We start from the raw sequence: 18695 nt of genomic DNA, 5'->3' as shown, positions 1-18695 counted from the left end.
ATTCTTGGATTATGTCCGCCATTTCGTGCCTCAAGAAATAAATTTTGCAATAAATATATTTCGTATTTTTATTAATTTAAATTTAAGTCGATGTTTTAAATCACAGTAGTTATAATAATTTACTTTCTATATGTTTTAATAATTTAGTATATTTATTAATTAAAATTACAAGAATGTAAATAACCCATTTTCAGTACCGATTATTACATATATTACATTTTATTAATTATCAACATAAATATAAAAAAGTGTATGCAGCAAAACCAATGTGTGGCCGTTACTTGTCCGTCGTGTTATTTTAATGTCTTTGCTCGTACCTACACCTTTGGCTTGGTATTCTGCTGCTCGCTTTGCAATCAATTTAATTCTCGCTTTCGCAACTTATGCATGAGCGTATCGCTACCAAAACTTCGCAAAAGAAACATAACATAAAACATAATACCGTCTGTTTATTTTCGCAAAAATATCTAATAAAAAAGCTTGTGATCTCAATATTTTGATTACCCCGACGTGGATTGTACATAAACAAATCATACAAAGCTGTTTAAAGCTTTAAATTTTATTAATTCGATTCGTGTCTGCAATACTCAGACAAAATTAATAGCAGTGAACGTTAAAAGTGACTTCGATGGTTACGCAAGTTTTCATATTCAAAAAGAGTAATATTTGAGCGCGTACAAAACCAAATAACGGAATAACCGAATTTGTTTTTGCTGTTGCCATGACTGCGGAAAATTCTGGAAACATTACTACTGATGCGAACAGCGTGACATTTTTATGTCGCAAAACGACGCACAGTGGCGTTTTAGATACTTTAGGGTTACAAAAATCATAACTCTGAACCAGTTGAGATATTTTCATAATTTTTTTAATGAAAGGTAATTTTAGTACCATTCGATTAAGTAGCCACAATATTTTTTTTTTATTTCCTTCTTATTTCTCTCGGGAACTTAGGGCTTCTACGAAAGCCTTCCATCTAACTCTGTTTTGTGCTGTCTGTTAGTGAAGGCTGCTGCCTATTCTGACGAGGTTATCAGTTTTCCTCTGTATGTCGCCGAGTCTGTGAGAGATAAGACAGATGTCGTCTGCATAGTCCAAGTCCTCAAGGTGTCTGGTGAGGCTCCACGTAATTCCGCGCTTGGACGAGCATACTTCGTTCATTAACTCGTCGACCACGATGTTGAAGAGTAGAGGTGATAGCGGCCATCCTTTCCGAATTTCGATGTTCGTCTGGAAAGGTTTACTTGTTTTTCCGTTGTGCAGTACCGCCAAGTTGGCATCGTCATACATCGATTTGATGATAGCGATGAGGTTCGCAGGTACTCCTTTCCTTGCAAGTGATCGCCATATTGTTGCCCTTTCAACTGAGTGGAACGCCTTCTTGAAGCAACTTCGCAACTCCTGTGTGGTCTGAAGCCTGCCTGTTCGTCTCGGATTGTTGGCTCAATTTTTTCCTGGATTCCGTTAAGCAGTGTAGCTATTATTTTATAGCTGGTGTTGAGCAGTATTATAAGAAGGTAAAGCAACTTCGCAACTCCTGTGTGGTCTGAAGCCTGCCTGTTCGTCTCGGATTGTTGGCTCAATTTTTTCCTGGATTCCGGTAAGCAGTGTAGCTAGGATTTTATAGCTGGTGTTGAGCAGTATTATTCCTCTCCAGTGGTTGCAGTCGCTGACTGCCTTTCTTGGGGAGCTTTACTATGATTCCGCTTTTCCAGGAGTCCTATATGGCTGCGAAATGTGGATGCAGCGTATCAGCCGTCATTCCCACTTGGTGGCGCAATGCTTTTATAGTCCGTAGCCACGTTTGGTGATGTGGTGTGGCTAATTCCCATGAAGTGTTGGCGCCACCTCCGGATCTGTGCATCATCATTGGATAAAAGGCTGCCTTCTAGGTCTCTGGTTCCGTCTGTGGTGGGTTCCGGCAATCCGTGCAATCTACTGGTATAACGAGCGCATGTTGTTTCGCCGGCTGCTCGTTCTGCGTCTGTCGCAAGTCTATCCAATAGCGCTCGTTTGTCCTTTCTGGGCGCTCTTTTCACAGCTCTGCACAGTTCGCGATATTGATCACGATTTTGTGTGAGCTGGTCCGCCAGAGGCTTCAGATTGTTCCTTCTTCTAATCAGGTCCCAGGTCCCTTCAGATATCCAGTCTGCTCTTCCGCGTTGTTGCAGCCCAATTATTTTCTCAGCTGCGGTCCTTAGCTGTCTGCAGGTGTGCTCCCATGGGTGGTCTTCTAGGGGGATCATCTGTTCCCGCAATGTGGACATCATTCAGGTTCAATGGGGGCGCTCGTCGGTGTTGGCTGGTATCAGTGTTTCTTGAGTAGTTGCGGTTTAACTTTATTTCAAGTTCTCCAATAACCAACTCATGATGACTGTCTTTTGTTCCGTACGTCCAGTAATGAGTGTCTCCATTTCGTGCTAATGCAAATGTGGCCGATCAGGTTGCGCGTGTTACCACTAGGAGATGTCCAGGAGTATTTGTGGACATCTTTGTGTGGGAATATTGTGCCGCCGATGACCAGTTGGAATAGCTGGCAGAGTTCCGCTAATCTCTCTTCGTTGTCATTGCGAGTCCCAGTTCCTTGTTGGCCCATGACAGATCTTAGTCCGGTGTTGTTGGGGCCTTCTTTCGCATAAAAATCACGCACGAGGATGTTAATGTCACCTTGCCGTGTCTTGCTGAGGGTTGCTGTAAAGGCAATGTAGAAGTCGTCCTATGTTTAATTCTCTCGTATTTGTTTCGGTAATCGATTAAGTTTTTCGACCGATCTGGGGATTGGTCAGATGCGGCCTCATACGCCAATAAGTCGGTGTAAGATCGCTTTCTTTTTTCCATCAAAGTTGAAAAATTTGTGAAAATTAGTACTTCGGTAAAACAGGTATGCCTGAGTCACCATCAGAGCGGGAGTCCTCTTGGTTCTGTCAATCGTGACCCAGGGTAGGTAGTTGCAATATACAGTTATCTATCGCTCCTCTAGTCAAATTTCCAATTGTTTTCTTCAATTATACAGCACATTATTTCGTTGGTGATATTTTTATTTAAAGTATACAAAATATGTCTGGACAATACACGTCCGTTCGTTAGCAATGATGAATAAAAAGTGAGTTGAATGCTGAAAAATGTCTTTGTCTTATATATAATATATACCTTAGCTAGCACAATTTGTTTACGTTATAATTTTGCAGCCGGCCAACTGTCCAATGCTTTGACATAGTCATGTTCTTGCTGATGTAGCTTCTAAGCGAATGTGTCTGTAGTTGCGACATTCGCTTATTAGCTACAATGTTTCCCGGTTCAATAAAATTGTTAGTGAACTCGGAACGATCGAGGGGGTTTTGGTGGGGAGTGTAGGCGTGGTACCGATGGGTCGGTAACTCCTCCCCCACCAGATTGAAGCGATGGCCATAGTGACGGTATGTCCAGCGCGACCATGGGTACATGATGTTCTGGATTTGGTGTACAAATTGTGACAGGCCTTCTTGCATGCCAGACAATGATTGTTGCTATGGATAACACTACCACTATCATATAAAGGATCGACGTGTGCTGTGTTGTTGTGTTACTTGCAATGATTACCCTCTTATGTGTCTCTATTACTTCTAGATGTAGTCTTTGCAGTGTCACTGTTGGTGTTTCTTGAAATTCCTCTTGTAGGTGGCATAATTATCTCTGGATGTTTTAATATACTTTCTTTAGTGTTATCATAGTCCAGTCTATTTACTTATATTGTAGCATTTCCATAAGTTATTATCACCGATCCGTTTATGCAGGTCTCATTGCCTTCTGGTGTTTTTACTTTAGTTTCCTTCGCATTAAAGATGAAGATGTATCCCTTTTCTGGTTCAAATATATCTGTGACCACGCCTGTATTCTGCATGTCACAATTACTGTGATTATTCTTTATTAGGTTCTGGATACATAATTCGTTTGTTGGTAATGTTTTAATGCTTTCTATGTCGCAAATGGATTTGTTGGCAGTTTGTTGGCATTTGTTCGAAAGGTGTACAATTTTATAATTGGTGGGTTGTAGGGGGCTGCTGTCCTGGAATTTTCCAAATATGCTGAAAAGAAACACTCAAAGAAAAGCGAACACTAGACTTTTCGTAATTGCGCGGGCGCGACCGGGCGTGTGTTTATTCAGCGAAATTAGTTTTGACACTGGTGCTTATTCTAATTAGTTAGGCTCTCCCAAGCGCAGCGGAGACTCCTTGGAGACTCTGTGGTGAAGAGCGGGAGAGCCTAAGAGGGAGCGGAGAGCGTAAGAGGGAGCGGAGAGCGGGTGACAGTCCAAACCCCATAACTTGGACATTCCGCCCCCCTTGCAATCACTGGGGTTGCAACACAGCCATCCTACGGCAGGCTGCAGGTACCGGACACGATCCACCCAAAAACAGTTTTCTGAGCGACCGGCATTCCCTCGTCGAAGGTCAGGAATCCGGATTGGATAACCTTTGGATAAACATCTGCTCCTAAGACCATGGAGACGGTAGCAGGCCGATGGAACTGGTCATCAGCCAGCATGATGTCCCGGAACTTGGACACCACTGTGTCGCTCAATGCCCGGACAGGTGTGCGGATCCGCACACTGGGCTCGATCTTGAGCACGACCTCCAGCTTAGTGTTCGCGTCGATCCTGGAGCGAATCGTCGTCGTGCAGACCTTCTCGTCGCCAACATTGGTCATCGGAAGCGTAAAGGCTTCGATGCAGCTCATGGGGGTGCACGGATCGATAAGGGCTGCGGTCTCGAAGGTCTTCGTCCCGGTCTCCAACTTGACCAGCGCTGTCGGAAGGATGTTCATGCTGTGGCGTTGCAGCAGCGACGAGAGCGATGGGCCTGGCGTGGTCGATTCCGGGCGTCGTGGCGGTGAATTCCTACACTAAGTTGGCGAATTTTGCCGGCGGGAAAGTTGGGACGAGGCCGAAGCTGCTTGCCGGCTTGGCACCGGTTGGAGACGCGAGCGCGCTCGCGACCGCGACAACGAGCTAACCTGCTCGTGCATGTGGAGCAGCGTGTGGTGGGATCGGTCGCACTTCTTGCAACGATCACCGCTTCGGCAGTCTCCCGTGGAATGCTCGTGAGCGAGGCAATTGGCGCAGTATTTGTTAATGAGGACAGCTCGCAGACGCTTTTCAGCGCTGAGCTTTAGGAACCTCACGCACTTCCGAAGAGGATGGATACCGCGGCAGACTCGGCATCGGTAGGATTGAATACCTCGGGTACTGCTCTCCAAGGCACGAGCACTGCGTGCGTTTTGTTGACGAGGGGCCATGCTGCGCGTAGTTGAATGTCGAAAGGAGATCGAAAACGAAATGAAAAATTATGGCTGATTAGTGCTAGCGAACTACAACTAAGGACGAGAGGAGCGCCTATTATTGTGGAGATTCGGAAGACTCCGTCGGCAAAAGCACCACTTTTGCCACTGGACGTTTAACAACTCCACGTGCAGTACGGATATTTACTACACGGACTTTGCCGTCGGCTCCTGGGAAAACAGACTCAATTCTGCCGAGCCGCCACTCATTAGAGGATAAGTTGTCGTCCTTGATGACGACCATGTCATCGATGCGGAAATTTATGGACGGGGCCTGCCATTTAGTGCGCTTGTGGAGTTCTTTGAGGTACTCTTCTTTCCATCGCACTCGGAACTGCTTATGGAGAGCTTTCAAATGCTGCCACCGATTAAGAATGGATTTCGTTTCTCCCTTTACTTCGGGTTCCACCGTCGACATAAGGGGTCCCCCGACAAGGAAATGACCTGGCGTCAGAGCCAGCAAATCTGTCGGATCCTCAGACATGGAGAGAGCGGCCTGGAGTTAAGGCACGCTTCTATTTTTGCCAAGAGCGTGGAGAGCTCTTCGAACGTGTATTTTCGTGTGGCAGTGCATTTGTAAAATAGCGTCTTAAAACTTTTTACGCCTGCTTCCCAAAGGCCTCCCATATGGGGTGCCCCCGGAGGAATAAATTGCCATTGCATCTCTTGATGACTATAGGCAGTCGTCACCGACTCTTTTACGGCTTGAAGAAAATCGCGGGAAAGCAGGGTGGCAGCGCCAACAAAGGTTTTGCCATTGTCTGACTGGACTTGACGTGGACACCCTCGTCTGGATACAAAACGAGCGAAAGCGGCAAGAAACTGTTCGGCCGTTAACTCAGATGTTGGCTCTAAATGGATGGCCTTGGTGGAGAAACAAACAAAAACTAACACATACCCCTTTGTAATAAGACATGATCTTTCCGTATAGTTCTTTATATCGAACGGACCGGCGTAATCCATGCCAGTATACGTGAACGGTCGGGAGAACGATGCTCTTTCTTTGGGCAGGACACCCATCAGTTGGCTTTGCAACCGCTTTTTGTGGATCACACATACTTTGCACGAATTTACTACTGCTTTCATCAGGTTCTTAATTCTCGGAGAGTTATGCGATGAGTGAAATTCGCAAGAAGGCGAGAAAGCAGGCAGTTATACGGAAGAATCACTGGATGCCATTCATTGTATTGAAGGCTTTCGGAAGCCGCCACACGGCCGCACGCCCTGATCAGTCCTTGCGGATCTAGAAACGGGTTCATGCTTAGGATGGCTTTTGAACTTGGCACTGGACGCCTTTCACTTAGGCTGTAATATTCCACAGGGAATTCTCTGCGCCGAGTGTTCGAAATTAGGAACCGCTCGGCGGCGGCGATTTCAGTGGCCAGCAATTGCACATCAGATGGAGATGTCTGCTTCCTGCACCGCTGATTGAAGCGATGAACATACGCAAGGACCCGTAGAGCTTTCTCAAGCTTGGAGAATCGTGCCAACAACTCTTCAGAAGGAGCTTTTGCGAGATGAACTTTTAGAGCAAGCTTCTCCAGGTCGGTCACCGGAGCATATTCGACCTGAGTTGGCCATTGGTTGCGTGGATTTTGCAACCAAGTCGGTCCGTGCCACCATAACTGGCTATCGGCTAGATCTTGGAGGGAAACTCATCTACTTGCCAGGTCTGCTGGATTATGCTCAGATTGAGCACAGCTCCAGTCTTGGGAGCGAAACCGTTTTGACTGGTGCTACCCGGGTTTTCGCGCTTAGGAGTTGCACTTCAACGCGTACATATATTGCCGCCCCATAAGCCTTTTGCGATGCATCGCAAAAGCCATGATGCTCGACCTTGAAATCTGGATGAAACGATAGCCAACGTGCAATGCGTATCTGCTCTAAAACCGAATAACTTTGGAGAAAATTAAGCCATCGCTGAAAAAGCTCATTTTGAATGTTTTCGTCCCACCGAAGCTCCTGCAGCCAAATCTCCAGCATGAAAATTTTAACTCGAACGATAAACGGCGCTAACCAGTCTGCAGGGTCAAACAATTTGGCAATTTGGGACAGGACTTGGCGTTTTGTAAAGGACGTTTCAATAGCCAACTCTGGCGGGACGAAGAAGAATTCGTCGTAGGTTGCCTTCCAGCGAATACCGAGGGTTTTGGTAGTGCTTTCTGCATCGATCTCGAGAAAATCAGTATTTAAAAGATGGTTGCTCTGAATGGCCGCTAAAACTTTCTTTTGGTTGGAGGTCCATTTCCTCAATGGAAATCCGGCGGAATTCAGAGCGTCTCGGAGCTCTTGCACCATGAGTTGAGCTTCTTCCGTGGAGTCCGCTCCCGCTAGATCATCATCCACATACATGCAATTTCGAATGACATTACTAGCTTTTGGATGGCTGAGTTCTGCGTCAGCTGCCAGCTGCTGCAGTACTCGGATGGCCGGGAAAGGCGCGCAATTGACTCCAAAGGTTACTGTTCTCAATTCGAAATCTCTAATTTCCCCTCTATTGTTACGGAAAAGTATTCACTGGAATGGAGTGTGTTTCGGATCTACCCAGATCTGCCGATACATTTTTTCGATATCGGCGCTGAACACGTATCGGAAATAGCGCCACTTCAGAATTTGAATGGTCAAGTCGGACTGTAAGACAGGGCCAGCATGAAGGATATCATTTAAACTGGTACCATTCGATGAAGGGCTGGAGGCATTGAATACTACACGGAGTTTAGTAGTTACGCTTTCCGGTTTTAAGACGGCGTGATGTGGCATATAATAGGCGTTGCAATCATGTGTAGGAAGAACTTGTCGCATGTGCTTTAAGTCGAAGATACCGAATCGTATCTCGCTTTCAAGGCCTCATCTCTTTTTAGACGCTGCTCATTTCTTAAGAACTGAGCCAACGCGAAAGACCTAGAATGCACTAGCCCGGAACCGATATGTTCTGGGTCGCGAAAAGGCAGAGTAACGACATATTGGCCGCACTCGTTTCTTCTCGCACATGGAATCGGATTCCTTTACCAACTTAGTTGGTATATTCTCCACCTACCAAAATTTTGTCAGTAGTTTGTCCAGTGAATTATCGTAAGCGTGGGAGATCTGTGTCGAACAAGAGGAAATTCTGCTTTGGGCTGAGGCTGACACTGGGCCAGTTAGTACCCAGCCGAAAATGGTCAGATGGCCGAAAATGGCTTCAGATTGTTCCTTCTTCTAATCAGGTCCCAGGTCCCTTCAGATATCCAGTCTGCTCTTCCGCGTTGTTGCAGCCCAATTATTTTCTCAGCTGCGGTCCTTAGCTGTCTGCAGGTGTGCTCCCATGGGTGGTCTTCTAGGGGGATCATCTGTTCCCGCAATGTGGACATCATTCAGGTTCAATGGGGGCGCTCGTCGGTGTTGGCTGGTATCAGTGTTTCTTGAGTAGTTGCGGTTTAACTTTATTTCAAGTTCTCCAATAACCAACTCATGATGACTGTCTTTTGTTCCGTACGTCCAGTAATGAGTGTCTCCATTTCGTGCTAATGCAAATGTGGCCGATCTGGTTGCGCGTGTTACCACTAGGAGATGTCCAGGAGTATTTGTGGACATCTTTGTGTGGGAATATTGTGCCGCCGATGACCAGTTGGAATAGCTGGCAGAGTTCCGCTAATCTCTCTTCGTTGTCATTGCGAGTCCCAGTTCCTTGTTGGCCCATGACAGATCTTAGTCCGGTGTTGTTGGGGCCTTCTTTCGCATAAAAATCACGCACGAGGATGTTAATGTCACCTTGCCGTGTCTTGCTGAGGGTTGCTGTAAAGGCAATGTAGAAGTCGTCCTTGGTGTCATCTTTGGCGTTTTCCGTCGGGGCATAGCATTGTATGATGTTTATATGTCTAGCTCTACATCTGAATCTGGCTTTCTTGAGTCTATCAGAAATGGGTTCCGAGGAGTGCAGTGTGTTTTTTATGCGCTCGGACACGTAAATCCCCACCCCGTATCTGCTGCCGTCATTGCTGCTCCTGTGTAGGACTAGATTGCTATTTGATGTTGTTGTTTTCTCACTACCAGACCACCTCATCTTACTGATTCCAGCTATTTCAATATGAAGTCTCTTCATCTCCGCCGCAAACTGTGCTAATCTAGATGGTTCTCTCAGAGTTCTAACGTTCCATTGTCCAATTCGTGTCCGTTTAGATATGCCTATGGTCGTCATCGAATTTGGGGGGCCGTTTATGTTTAATTCTCTCGTATTTGTTTCGGTAATCGATTAAGTTTTTCGACCGATCTGGGGATTGGTCAGATGCGGCCTCATACGCCAATAAGTCGGTGTAAGATCGCTTTCTTTTTTCCATCAAAGTTGAAAAATTTGTGAAAATTAGTACTTCGGTAAAACAGGTATGCCTGAGTCACCATCAGAGCGGGAGTCCTCTTGGTTCTGTCAATCGTGACCCAGGGTAGGTAGTTGCAATATACAGTTATCTATCGCTCCTCTAGTCAAATTTCCAATTGTTTTCTTCAATTATACAGCACATGATTTCGTTGGTGATATTTTTATTTAAAGTATACAAAATATGTCTGGACAATACACGTCCGTTCGTTAGCAATGATGAATAAAAAGTGAGTTGAATGCTGAAAAATGTCTTTGTCTTATATATAATATATACCTTAGCTAGCACAATTTGTTTACGTTATAATTTTGCAGCCGGCCAACTGTCCAATGCTTTGACATAGTCATGTTCTTGCTGATGTAGCTTCTAAGCGAATGTGTCTGTAGTTGCGACATTCGCTTATTAGCTACAATGTTTCCCGGTTCAATAAAATTGTTAGTGAACTCGGAACGATCGAGGGGGTTTTGGTGGGGAGTGTAGGCGTGGTACCGATGGGTCGGTAACTCCTCCCCCACCAGATTGAAGCGATGGCCATAGTGACGGTATGTCCAGCGCGACCATGGGTACATGATGTTCTGGATTTGGTGTACAAATTGTGACAGGCCTTCTTGCTTGCCAGACAATGATTGTTGCTATGGATAACACTACCACTATCATATAAAGGATCGACGTGTGCTGTGTTGTTGTGTTACTTGCAATGATTACCCTCTTATGTGTCTCTATTACTTCTAGATGTAGTCTTTGCAGTGTCACTGTTGGTGTTTCTTGAAATTCCTCTTGTAGGTGGCATAATTATCTCTGGATGTTTTAATATACTTTCTTTAGTGTTATCATAGTCCAGTCTATTTACTTATATTGTAGCATTTCCATAAGTTATTATCACCGATCCGTTTATGCAGGTCTCATTGCCTTCTGGTGTTTTTACTTTAGTTTCCTTCGCATTAAAGATGAAGATGTATCCCTTTTCTGGTTCAAATATATCTGTGACCACGCCTGTATTCTGCATGTCACACTTACTGTGATTGTTCTTTATTAGGTTCTGGATACATAATTCGTTTGTTGGTAATGTTTTAATGCTTTCTATGTCGCAAATGGATTTGTTGGCAGTTTGTTGGCATTTGTTCGAAAGGTGTACAATTTTATAATTGGTGGGTTGTAGGGGGCTGCTGTCCTGGAATTTTCCAAATATGCTGAAAAGAAACACTCAAAGAAAAGCGAACACTAGACTTTTCGTAATTGCGCGGGCGCGACCGGGCGTGTGTTTATTCAGCGAAATTAGTTTTGACACTGGTGCTTATTCTAATTAGTTAGGCTCTCCCAAGCGCAGCGGAGACTCCTTGGAGACTCTGTGGTGAAGAGCGGGAGAGCCTAAGAGGGAGCGGAGAGCGTAAGAGGGAGCGGAGAGCGGGTGACAGTCCAAACCCCATAACTTGGACATTCCGCCCCCCTTGCAATCACTGGGGTTGCAACACAGCCATCCTACGGCAGGCTGCAGGTACCGGACACGATCCACCCAAAAACAGTTTTCTGAGCGACCGGCATTCCCTCGTCGAAGGTCAGGAATCCGGATTGGATAACCTTTGGATAAACATCTGCTCCTAAGACCATGGAGACGGTAGCAGGCCGATGGAACTGGTCATCAGCCAGCATGATGTCCCGGAACTTGGACACCACTGTGTCGCTCAATGCCCGGACAGGTGTGCGGATCCGCACACTGGGCTCGATCTTGAGCACGACCTCCAGCTTAGTGTTCGCGTCGATCCTGGAGCGAATCGTCGTCGTGCAGACCTTCTCGTCGCCAACATTGGTCATCGGAAGCGTAAAGGCTTCGATGCAGCTCATGGGGGTGCACGGATCGATAAGGGCTGCGGTCTCGAAGGTCTTCGTCCCGGTCTCCAACTTGACCAGCGCTGTCGGAAGGATGTTCATGCTGTGGCGTTGCCAGGCGACGAGAGCGATGGGCCTGGCGTGGTCGATTCCGGGCGTCGTGGCGGTGAATTCCTACACTAAGTTGGCGAATTTTGCCGGCGGGAACGTTGGGACGAGGCCGAAGCTGCTTGCCGGCTTGGCACCGGTTGGAGACGCGAGCGCGCTCGCGACCGCGACAACGAGCTAACCTGCTCGTGCATGTGGAGCAGCGTGTGGTGGGATCGGTCGCACTTCTTGCAACGATCACCGCTTCGGCAGTCTCCCGTGGAATGCTCGTGAGCGAGGCAATTGGCGCAGTATTTGTTAATGAGGACAGCTCGCAGACGCTTTTCAGCGCTGAGCTTTAGGAACCTCACGCACTTCCGAAGAGGATGGATACCGCGGCAGACTCGGCATCGGTAGGATTGAATACCTCGGGTACTGCTCTCCAAGGCACGAGCACTGCGTGCGTTTTGTTGACGAGGGGCCATGCTGCGCGTAGTTGAATGTCGAAAGGAGATCGAAAACGAAATGAAAAATTATGGCTGATTAGTGCTAGCGAACTACAACTAAGGACGAGAGGAGCGCCTATTATTGTGGATATTCGGAATTCGTTTCTCCCTTTACTTCGGGTTCCACCGTCGACATAAGGGGTCCCCCGACAAGGAAATGACCTGGCGTCAGAGCCAGCAAATCTGTCGGATCCTCAGACATGGAGAGAGCGGCCTGGAGTTAAGGCACGCTTCTATTTTTGCCAAGAGCGTGGAGAGCTCTTTGAACGTGTATTTTCGTGTGGCAGTGCATTTGTAAAATAGCGTCTTAAAACTTTTTACGCCTGCTTCCCAAAGGCCTCCCATATGGGGTGCCCCCGGAGGAATAAATTGCCATTGCATCTCTTGATGACTATAGGCAGTCGTCACCGACTCTTTTACGGCTTGAAGAAAATCGCGGGAAAGCAGGGTGGCAGCGCCAACAAAGGTTTTGCCATTGTCTGACTGGACTTGACGTGGACACCCTCGTCTGGATACAAAACGAGCGAAAGCGGCAAGAAACTGTTCGGTCGTTAACTCAGATGTTGGCTCTAAATGGATGGCCTTGGTGGAGAAACAAACAAAAACTAACACATACCCCTTTGTAATAAGACATGATCTTTCCGTATAGTTCTTTATATCGAACGGACCGGCGTAATCCATGCCAGTATACGTGAACGGTCGGGAGAACGATGCTCTTTCTTTGGGCAGGACACCCATCAGTTGGCTTTGCAACCGCTTTTTGTGGATCACACATACTTTGCACGAATTTACTACTGCTTTCATCAGGTTCTTAATTCTCGGAGAGTTATGCGATGAGTGAAATTCGCAAGAAGGCGAGAAAGCAGGCAGTTATACGGAAGAATCACTGGATGCCATTCATTGTATTGAAGGCTTTCGGAAGCCGCCACACGGCCGCACGCCCTGATCAGTCCTTGCGGATCTAGAAACGGGTTCATGCTTAGGATGGCCTTTGAACTTGGCACTGGACGCCTTTCACTTAGGCTGTAATATTCCACAGGGAATTCTCTGCGCCGAGTGTTCGAAATTAGGAACCGCTCGGCGGCGGCGATTTCAGTGGCCAGCAATTGCACATCAGATGGAGATGTCTGCTTCCTGCACCGCTGATTGAAGCGATGAACATAAGCAAGGACCCGTAGAGCTTTCTCAAGCTTGGAGAATCGTGCCAACAACTCTTCAGAAGGAGCTTTTGCGAGATGAACTTTTAGAGCAAGCTTCTCCAGGTCGGTCACCGGAGCATATTCGACCTGAGTTGGCCATTGGTTGCGTGGATTTTGCAACCAAGTCGGTCCGTGCCACCATAACTGGCTATCGGCTAGATCTTGGAGGGAAACTCCTCTACTTGCCAGGTCTGCTGGATTATGCTCAGATTGAGCACAGCTCCAGTCTTGGGAGCGAAACCGTTTTGACTGGTGCTACCTGGGTTTTCGCGCTTAGGAGTTGCACTTCAACGCGTACATATATTGCCGCCCCATAAGCCTTTTGCGATGCATCGCAAAAGCCATGATGCTCGACCTTGAATTCTGGATGAAACGATAGCCAGCGTGCAATGCGTATCTGCTCTAAAACCGAATAACTTTGGAGAAAATTAAGCCATCGCTGAAAAAGCTCATTTTGAATGTTTTCGTCCCACCGAAGCTCCTGCAGCCAAATCTCCAGCACTGGCGCTAACCAGTCTGCAGGGTCAAACAATTTGGCAATTTGGGACAGGACTTGGCGTTTTGTAAAGGACGTTTCAATAGCCAACTCTGGCGGGACGAAGAAGAATTCGTCGTAGGTTGCCTTCCAGCGAATACCGAGGGTTTTGGTAGTGCTTTCTGCATCGATCTCGAGAAAATCAGTATTTAAAAGATGGTTGCTCTGAATGGCCGCTAAAACTTTCTTTTGGTTGGAGGTCCATTTCCTCAATGGAAATCCGGCGGATTTCAGAGCGTCTCGGAGCTCTTGCACCATGAGTTGAGCTTCTTCCGTGGAGTCCGCTCCGGCTAGAACATCATCCACATACATGCAATTTCGAATGACATTACTAGCTTTTGGATGGCTGAGTTCTACGTCAGCTGCCAGCTGCTGCAGTACTCGGATGGCCGGGAAAGGCGCGCAATTGACTCCAAAGTTTACTGTTCTCAATTCGAAATCTCTAATTTCCCCTCTATTGTTACGGAAAAGTATTCACTGGAATGGAGTGTGTTTCGGATCTACCCAGATCTGCCGATACATTTTTTCGATATCGGCGCTGAACACGTATCGGAAATAGCGCCACTTCAGAATTTGAATGGTCAAGTCGGACTGTAAGACAGGGCCAGCATGAAGGATATCATTTAAACTGGTACCATTCGATGAAGGGCTGGAGGCATTGAATACTACACGGAGTTTAGTAGTTACGCTTTCCGGTTTTAAGACGGCGTGATGTGGCATATAATAGGCGTTGCAATCATGTGTAGGAAGAACTTGTCGCATGTGCTTTAAGTCGAAGATACCGAATCGTATCTCGCTTTCAAGGCCTCATCTCTTTTTAGACGCTGCTCATTTCTTAAGAACTGAGCCAACGCGAAAGACCTAGAATGCACTAGCCCGGAACCGATATGTTCTGGGTCGCGAAAAGGCAGAGTAACGACATATTGGCCGCACTCGTTTCTTCTCGCACATGGAATCGGATTCCTTTACCAACTTAGTTGGTATATTCTCCACCTACCAAAATTTTGTCAGTAGTTTGTCCAGTGAATTATCGTAAGCGTGGGAGATCTGTGTCGAACAAGAGGAAATTATGCTTTGGGCTGAGGCTGACACTGGGCCAGTTCGTACCCAGCCGAAAATGGTCTCTTGCCCCAAGAGAGAGCCACAGATGTTGGTTTTTGCTCCACTCAGAAGCACCGAAGGCAGAATGTCGGCTCCGATAAGGACATCTATTTGTGCGCTCTCATAGAATTTTGGATCCGCCAGTGGAAAATCGGGAAGATCCCGAAGGAAATTTTGCGGAATTTTGAGGGAGGACATAGACCGTCGTCTCCAACTGCAATGCGGGCCTAGTCGGAGATCGGATGCTGAAACTGCAGAGCTTCTTGGACTGAGCAGCTACTGTTTGGTTTAAGCCCGAGACTTGGGCTTGAACCACCTGGAATGGCAATCTAATTAGATTGAACAGTCGCTCGGTTATGAATGTCGCCTCTGATCCGGAGTCGATCAGGGCGCGTGCCTTAAAGTTAGTGCCAAGATGGGAAATATTGATTACGGCAGTGCCAAGAAGAATAGCTCTTGAGCCCGTGGCGAAATAATTTTGAACACCGGCTTGCTCATTTAAAACGAAATTGGCCTGATTAGCGGAAATTGGCCTTGCAGGATTTGAAGGGCTTGAATTGCTGGAAAAGAGGTTGTTTCGGTGCAACAACGTGTGATGCCGGCCACGGCAAGTAAAACAATTGTGCGTGCTTTTGCACTCACGAAGCTGATGTCCCTTTGCAAAGCAGTTTAAGCATAACTGCTTCCGTTTAATGTAGGCTGACCGGTCGTCAACCGACATTTGGAGAAAACGCGGACATACACGGACAGGATGGTTTTCCTTGTTGCACAAGTCGCAACTTTTCGATTTTGGAGCCACTTTCGTCTCATAGGAATTTAGTTTTCTAGAGGGCCTACTTGAGTTCATCGCTTTGGAGTGCGACTGACTTGGTACGGACGATCTCACATCATCGATGGCCTCTAGGGTTCGATGACGTTCTGTGAGGAAGGTGTTCAGCTCTACCCATGTCGGGATGTCGGCTTTCTTATGTAGCGACTGCTCCCATAAGGAGAGAGTTATCTTCGGGAGCTTGGATGAACACAGATATACCAGCAGGCAGTCCCAGTTCTCAGTGTTGATGCCTGACAGTTCTAAGGCAGTCAAGCAACCTTGAACAGTACTTTGCAGTACCTTCAAGGCCGCCCCAGATTCCTGTGGTATCTACTACACATTAAACAGTATTTTCAATTGACTGTTTACCAACAATCGTTTATTTTCGAAACGCCCTCGTTGGTGAGAGGCGAAATCGAAACGATGGCATGCGCGTTGTTTTGGCATTTAAATGGAATAACTTTTCAACCGGAGTCAGTCGTGGATTATTGATATAAATGGCTGTGAAAAGATCCCGGAAAGTCGGCCAGCGAATACAGTCGCCTGCGAAAGCTTCTGTATCGCATAGAGGCAACCGACAGCCAGAGGAAATGTAGGCCTGGGGCGCAGCGTTCGCGGCTGGGATGGCCTGAGACGTGCCCTGCTAGATTTTATCAACGAGCTGGGCAACACACCTTTCATAGACTGAATAGCAATAACTGTATTTAGCCCTGAGAATAGGCATGTTGCCTGCTGCCGCTTCGCCTGCTGACACAAGGCACTCTGAGCAGATGTCGAATTCCTTTTCAACCTTGTCCCATAGGGTTCGGACTTGGTCGCGACGGACGCTAAGCATCGTGACGGTTGGAGCTGCAGATTCCGGAGTGTTGGTCTGAGCCCCAAATTCGCTGAAACGGTCAGAAACCGAAATGAATTTGGCTAGCGCTAGATCGGAAGCAGCCATATTTTTAGCTGTGCGCTGTACTGTGGCTTTGGATGGAGTAGCACAGTCGTCGGAAATCTGCGTAGGCGTTTTCACCTAAATGTTTTGAATTCTTGGACTGTTGGGGCCTTGTGGTGAAAAAATAGACCTGGGCTTGTCAGCGGACAATTTCTTCTTATCGTCCCCGATGGGCATAATCGAAGAAATACGAAATGGAAGGAAAGCGGTTTTGGAGCCCGGTCACTCTTTTGAAAAAGTAGACAGATTCCCCAGACTGCACTTAATAAATTAAAGCTTGCCGCCGTGAACGGTATAAAGCAGCGGAAAAAGACCGTATGGGATGTAGTGGGTGAGAAAGTGGTGTAAGATTTGCAAAGTGGAAACGCCGACGTTTCGACTAATTGGACAGGTGACTCGGAGTGAACAGCGAATTGTATAAATAACCTGTGATTTATGGTAATTAGGTCCACCTTATTTACAGTTGGAACACTTGGAATGTGGAACACGGTGAAATAAAATGTTTATTAGAACGTAGAAAATTTTATTTTTTTGTTTACAACTGGAAACGGAGAAAATGGAATGGTGGAATTGGAGTCTTTTCTCCGCGTTGTAAGTACTTCTAAAACAAACACAAATTAATATCCAAGCAATACAGGAAAAAATATTTGTCGGGTGAACGACTAATATTTGGCGGTCGTATTATTTATTTATAGATGATTTTTTTGAAAATTTTCAAAAAAAATTTAAAAAAAGAATTAAATAAATATTGAAAAAGTTATTTGTTAAAAAAAGAGAAAAAACCGCTTTTAATTTATTGCTCGGAAATTAATTTGGAAATTTACGGAAAAAATTGATGGAAAACAAAACGCCTTTTCCGCGTCGGCACTTGGAATAAATTTTATTTGTGGCTTGGATTTGCCGACGGGAAACAATTTACATTGTGGTATATGTTTGAAAGGAATGCAGATAGCATGCGCAATGTATGTCGGTAATATATGTGGATATAATATATGTTGATGTAATATATGTTATATATATGGATGTAGTATATGTAGATGTAATATATGCAATGTATATGGATGTAGTATATGTTGATGTAATATATATAGAATTGGCGGGTAAATGTTTAATTAATATTTTATTTGGAATGGCCAGAGTGTATGTGTTGTTTGTTTCGTTGTTGTATTCTTCGATAGCAAAGCAAATTGTATTAAGTGGACTGCGGAGTTAAAGCAAAAATGTGTTGCGAAAAGAATTTGGCTTGCGTTGGACACAGTGAAACGAGAACAGACTTTTTGCCACTTTTGGCAGAGCTTTGGACTTAGAAATTTTTACTGAATTTGGCACAAATTATTTTCACTTTTTCACATTTGGAATTTTGCACTTTTCGGACTGGATGAATATTTAAATATATTCGGAAATTTGGACTTAGAAATTTTCACGAATGAGGGTGAAAGGAGAACGGTGGGTAATATGGCGGCGCCAGTGAGAATGAATAAGTACTTTTCTTTAATTGCCTTTTGTCGGAGAAATCCGTTAAATTTGACAATAAATCTTACAGAAAATGGAACGAAATTGGATTTTCGAACCTTTTGCTGCAGACCGGCAATTAAACGGAATGGAAATTTCGTACTTATCTTATAATTTGTTCGCTGGTGGACAAACTTGAAAATCCAGGTGATCTGACCAAAAATTGTGGGTTGTAGGGGGTTGCTGTCTTGGAATTTTCCAAATATGCTGAAAAGAAACACTCGAAGAAAAGTGAACACTAGACTTTTCGTAATTGCGCGGGCGCGACCGGGCGTGTGTTTATTCAGCGAAATTAGTTTTGACACTGGTGCTTATTCTAATTAGTTAGGCTCTCCCAAGCGCAGCGGAGACTCCTTGGAGACTCTGGGGTGAACAGCGGGAGAGCGTTAGAGGGAGCGGAGAGCGTTAGAGGGAGCGGAGAGCGTAAGAGGGAGCGGAGAGCGGGTGACAGTCCAAGCCCCGTAACTTGGACAATAATCGTTGTATGCTATAAGCTTAGGCGCTATTTT

At 46.0% G+C, this 18695-nt stretch overlaps 1 protein-coding gene and 1 pseudogene across 1 annotated transcript; both read right to left on the bottom strand.

Moving 5' to 3' along the window:
* Positions 1-7830: 7830 nt before the first annotated feature.
* Positions 7831-9358, bottom strand: LOC122319472 (craniofacial development protein 2-like). Its single transcript, XM_043206798.1, has 2 exons — positions 8792-9358; positions 7831-7947 (listed from the first exon to the last, which is right to left on the bottom strand). Exons 1-2 carry the CDS (start codon positions 9356-9358, stop codon positions 7831-7833), a joined length of 684 nt encoding a protein of 227 aa, XP_043062733.1.
* A 2950-nt stretch (positions 9359-12308) lies between these two features.
* LOC120320712 lies at positions 12309-14939 on the bottom strand (annotated as a pseudogene).
* Between the last annotated feature and the right edge of the window lie 3756 nt (positions 14940-18695).

This window comes from Drosophila yakuba, chromosome 2L (assembly GCF_016746365.2).
Source record: "Drosophila yakuba strain Tai18E2 chromosome 2L, Prin_Dyak_Tai18E2_2.1, whole genome shotgun sequence".
Lineage (NCBI taxonomy): Eukaryota > Metazoa > Arthropoda > Insecta > Diptera > Drosophilidae > Drosophila > Drosophila yakuba.
This window is presented reverse-complemented; position numbering and strand designations above follow the sequence as displayed.

What these genes read in the sequence shown, in the direction of transcription:
- LOC122319472 (XM_043206798.1), bottom strand. Translation starts at nt 9,358, where the DNA reads ATGAGGTGGTCTGGTAGTGAGAAAACAACAACATCAAATAGCAATCTA. An exon ending in GGAGACACTCATTACTGGAC is followed by an intron (nt 7,948 to 8,791) that starts GTACGGAACAAA and finishes CCTGTCTTACAG; the next exon opens with TCCGACTTGACCATTCAAAT.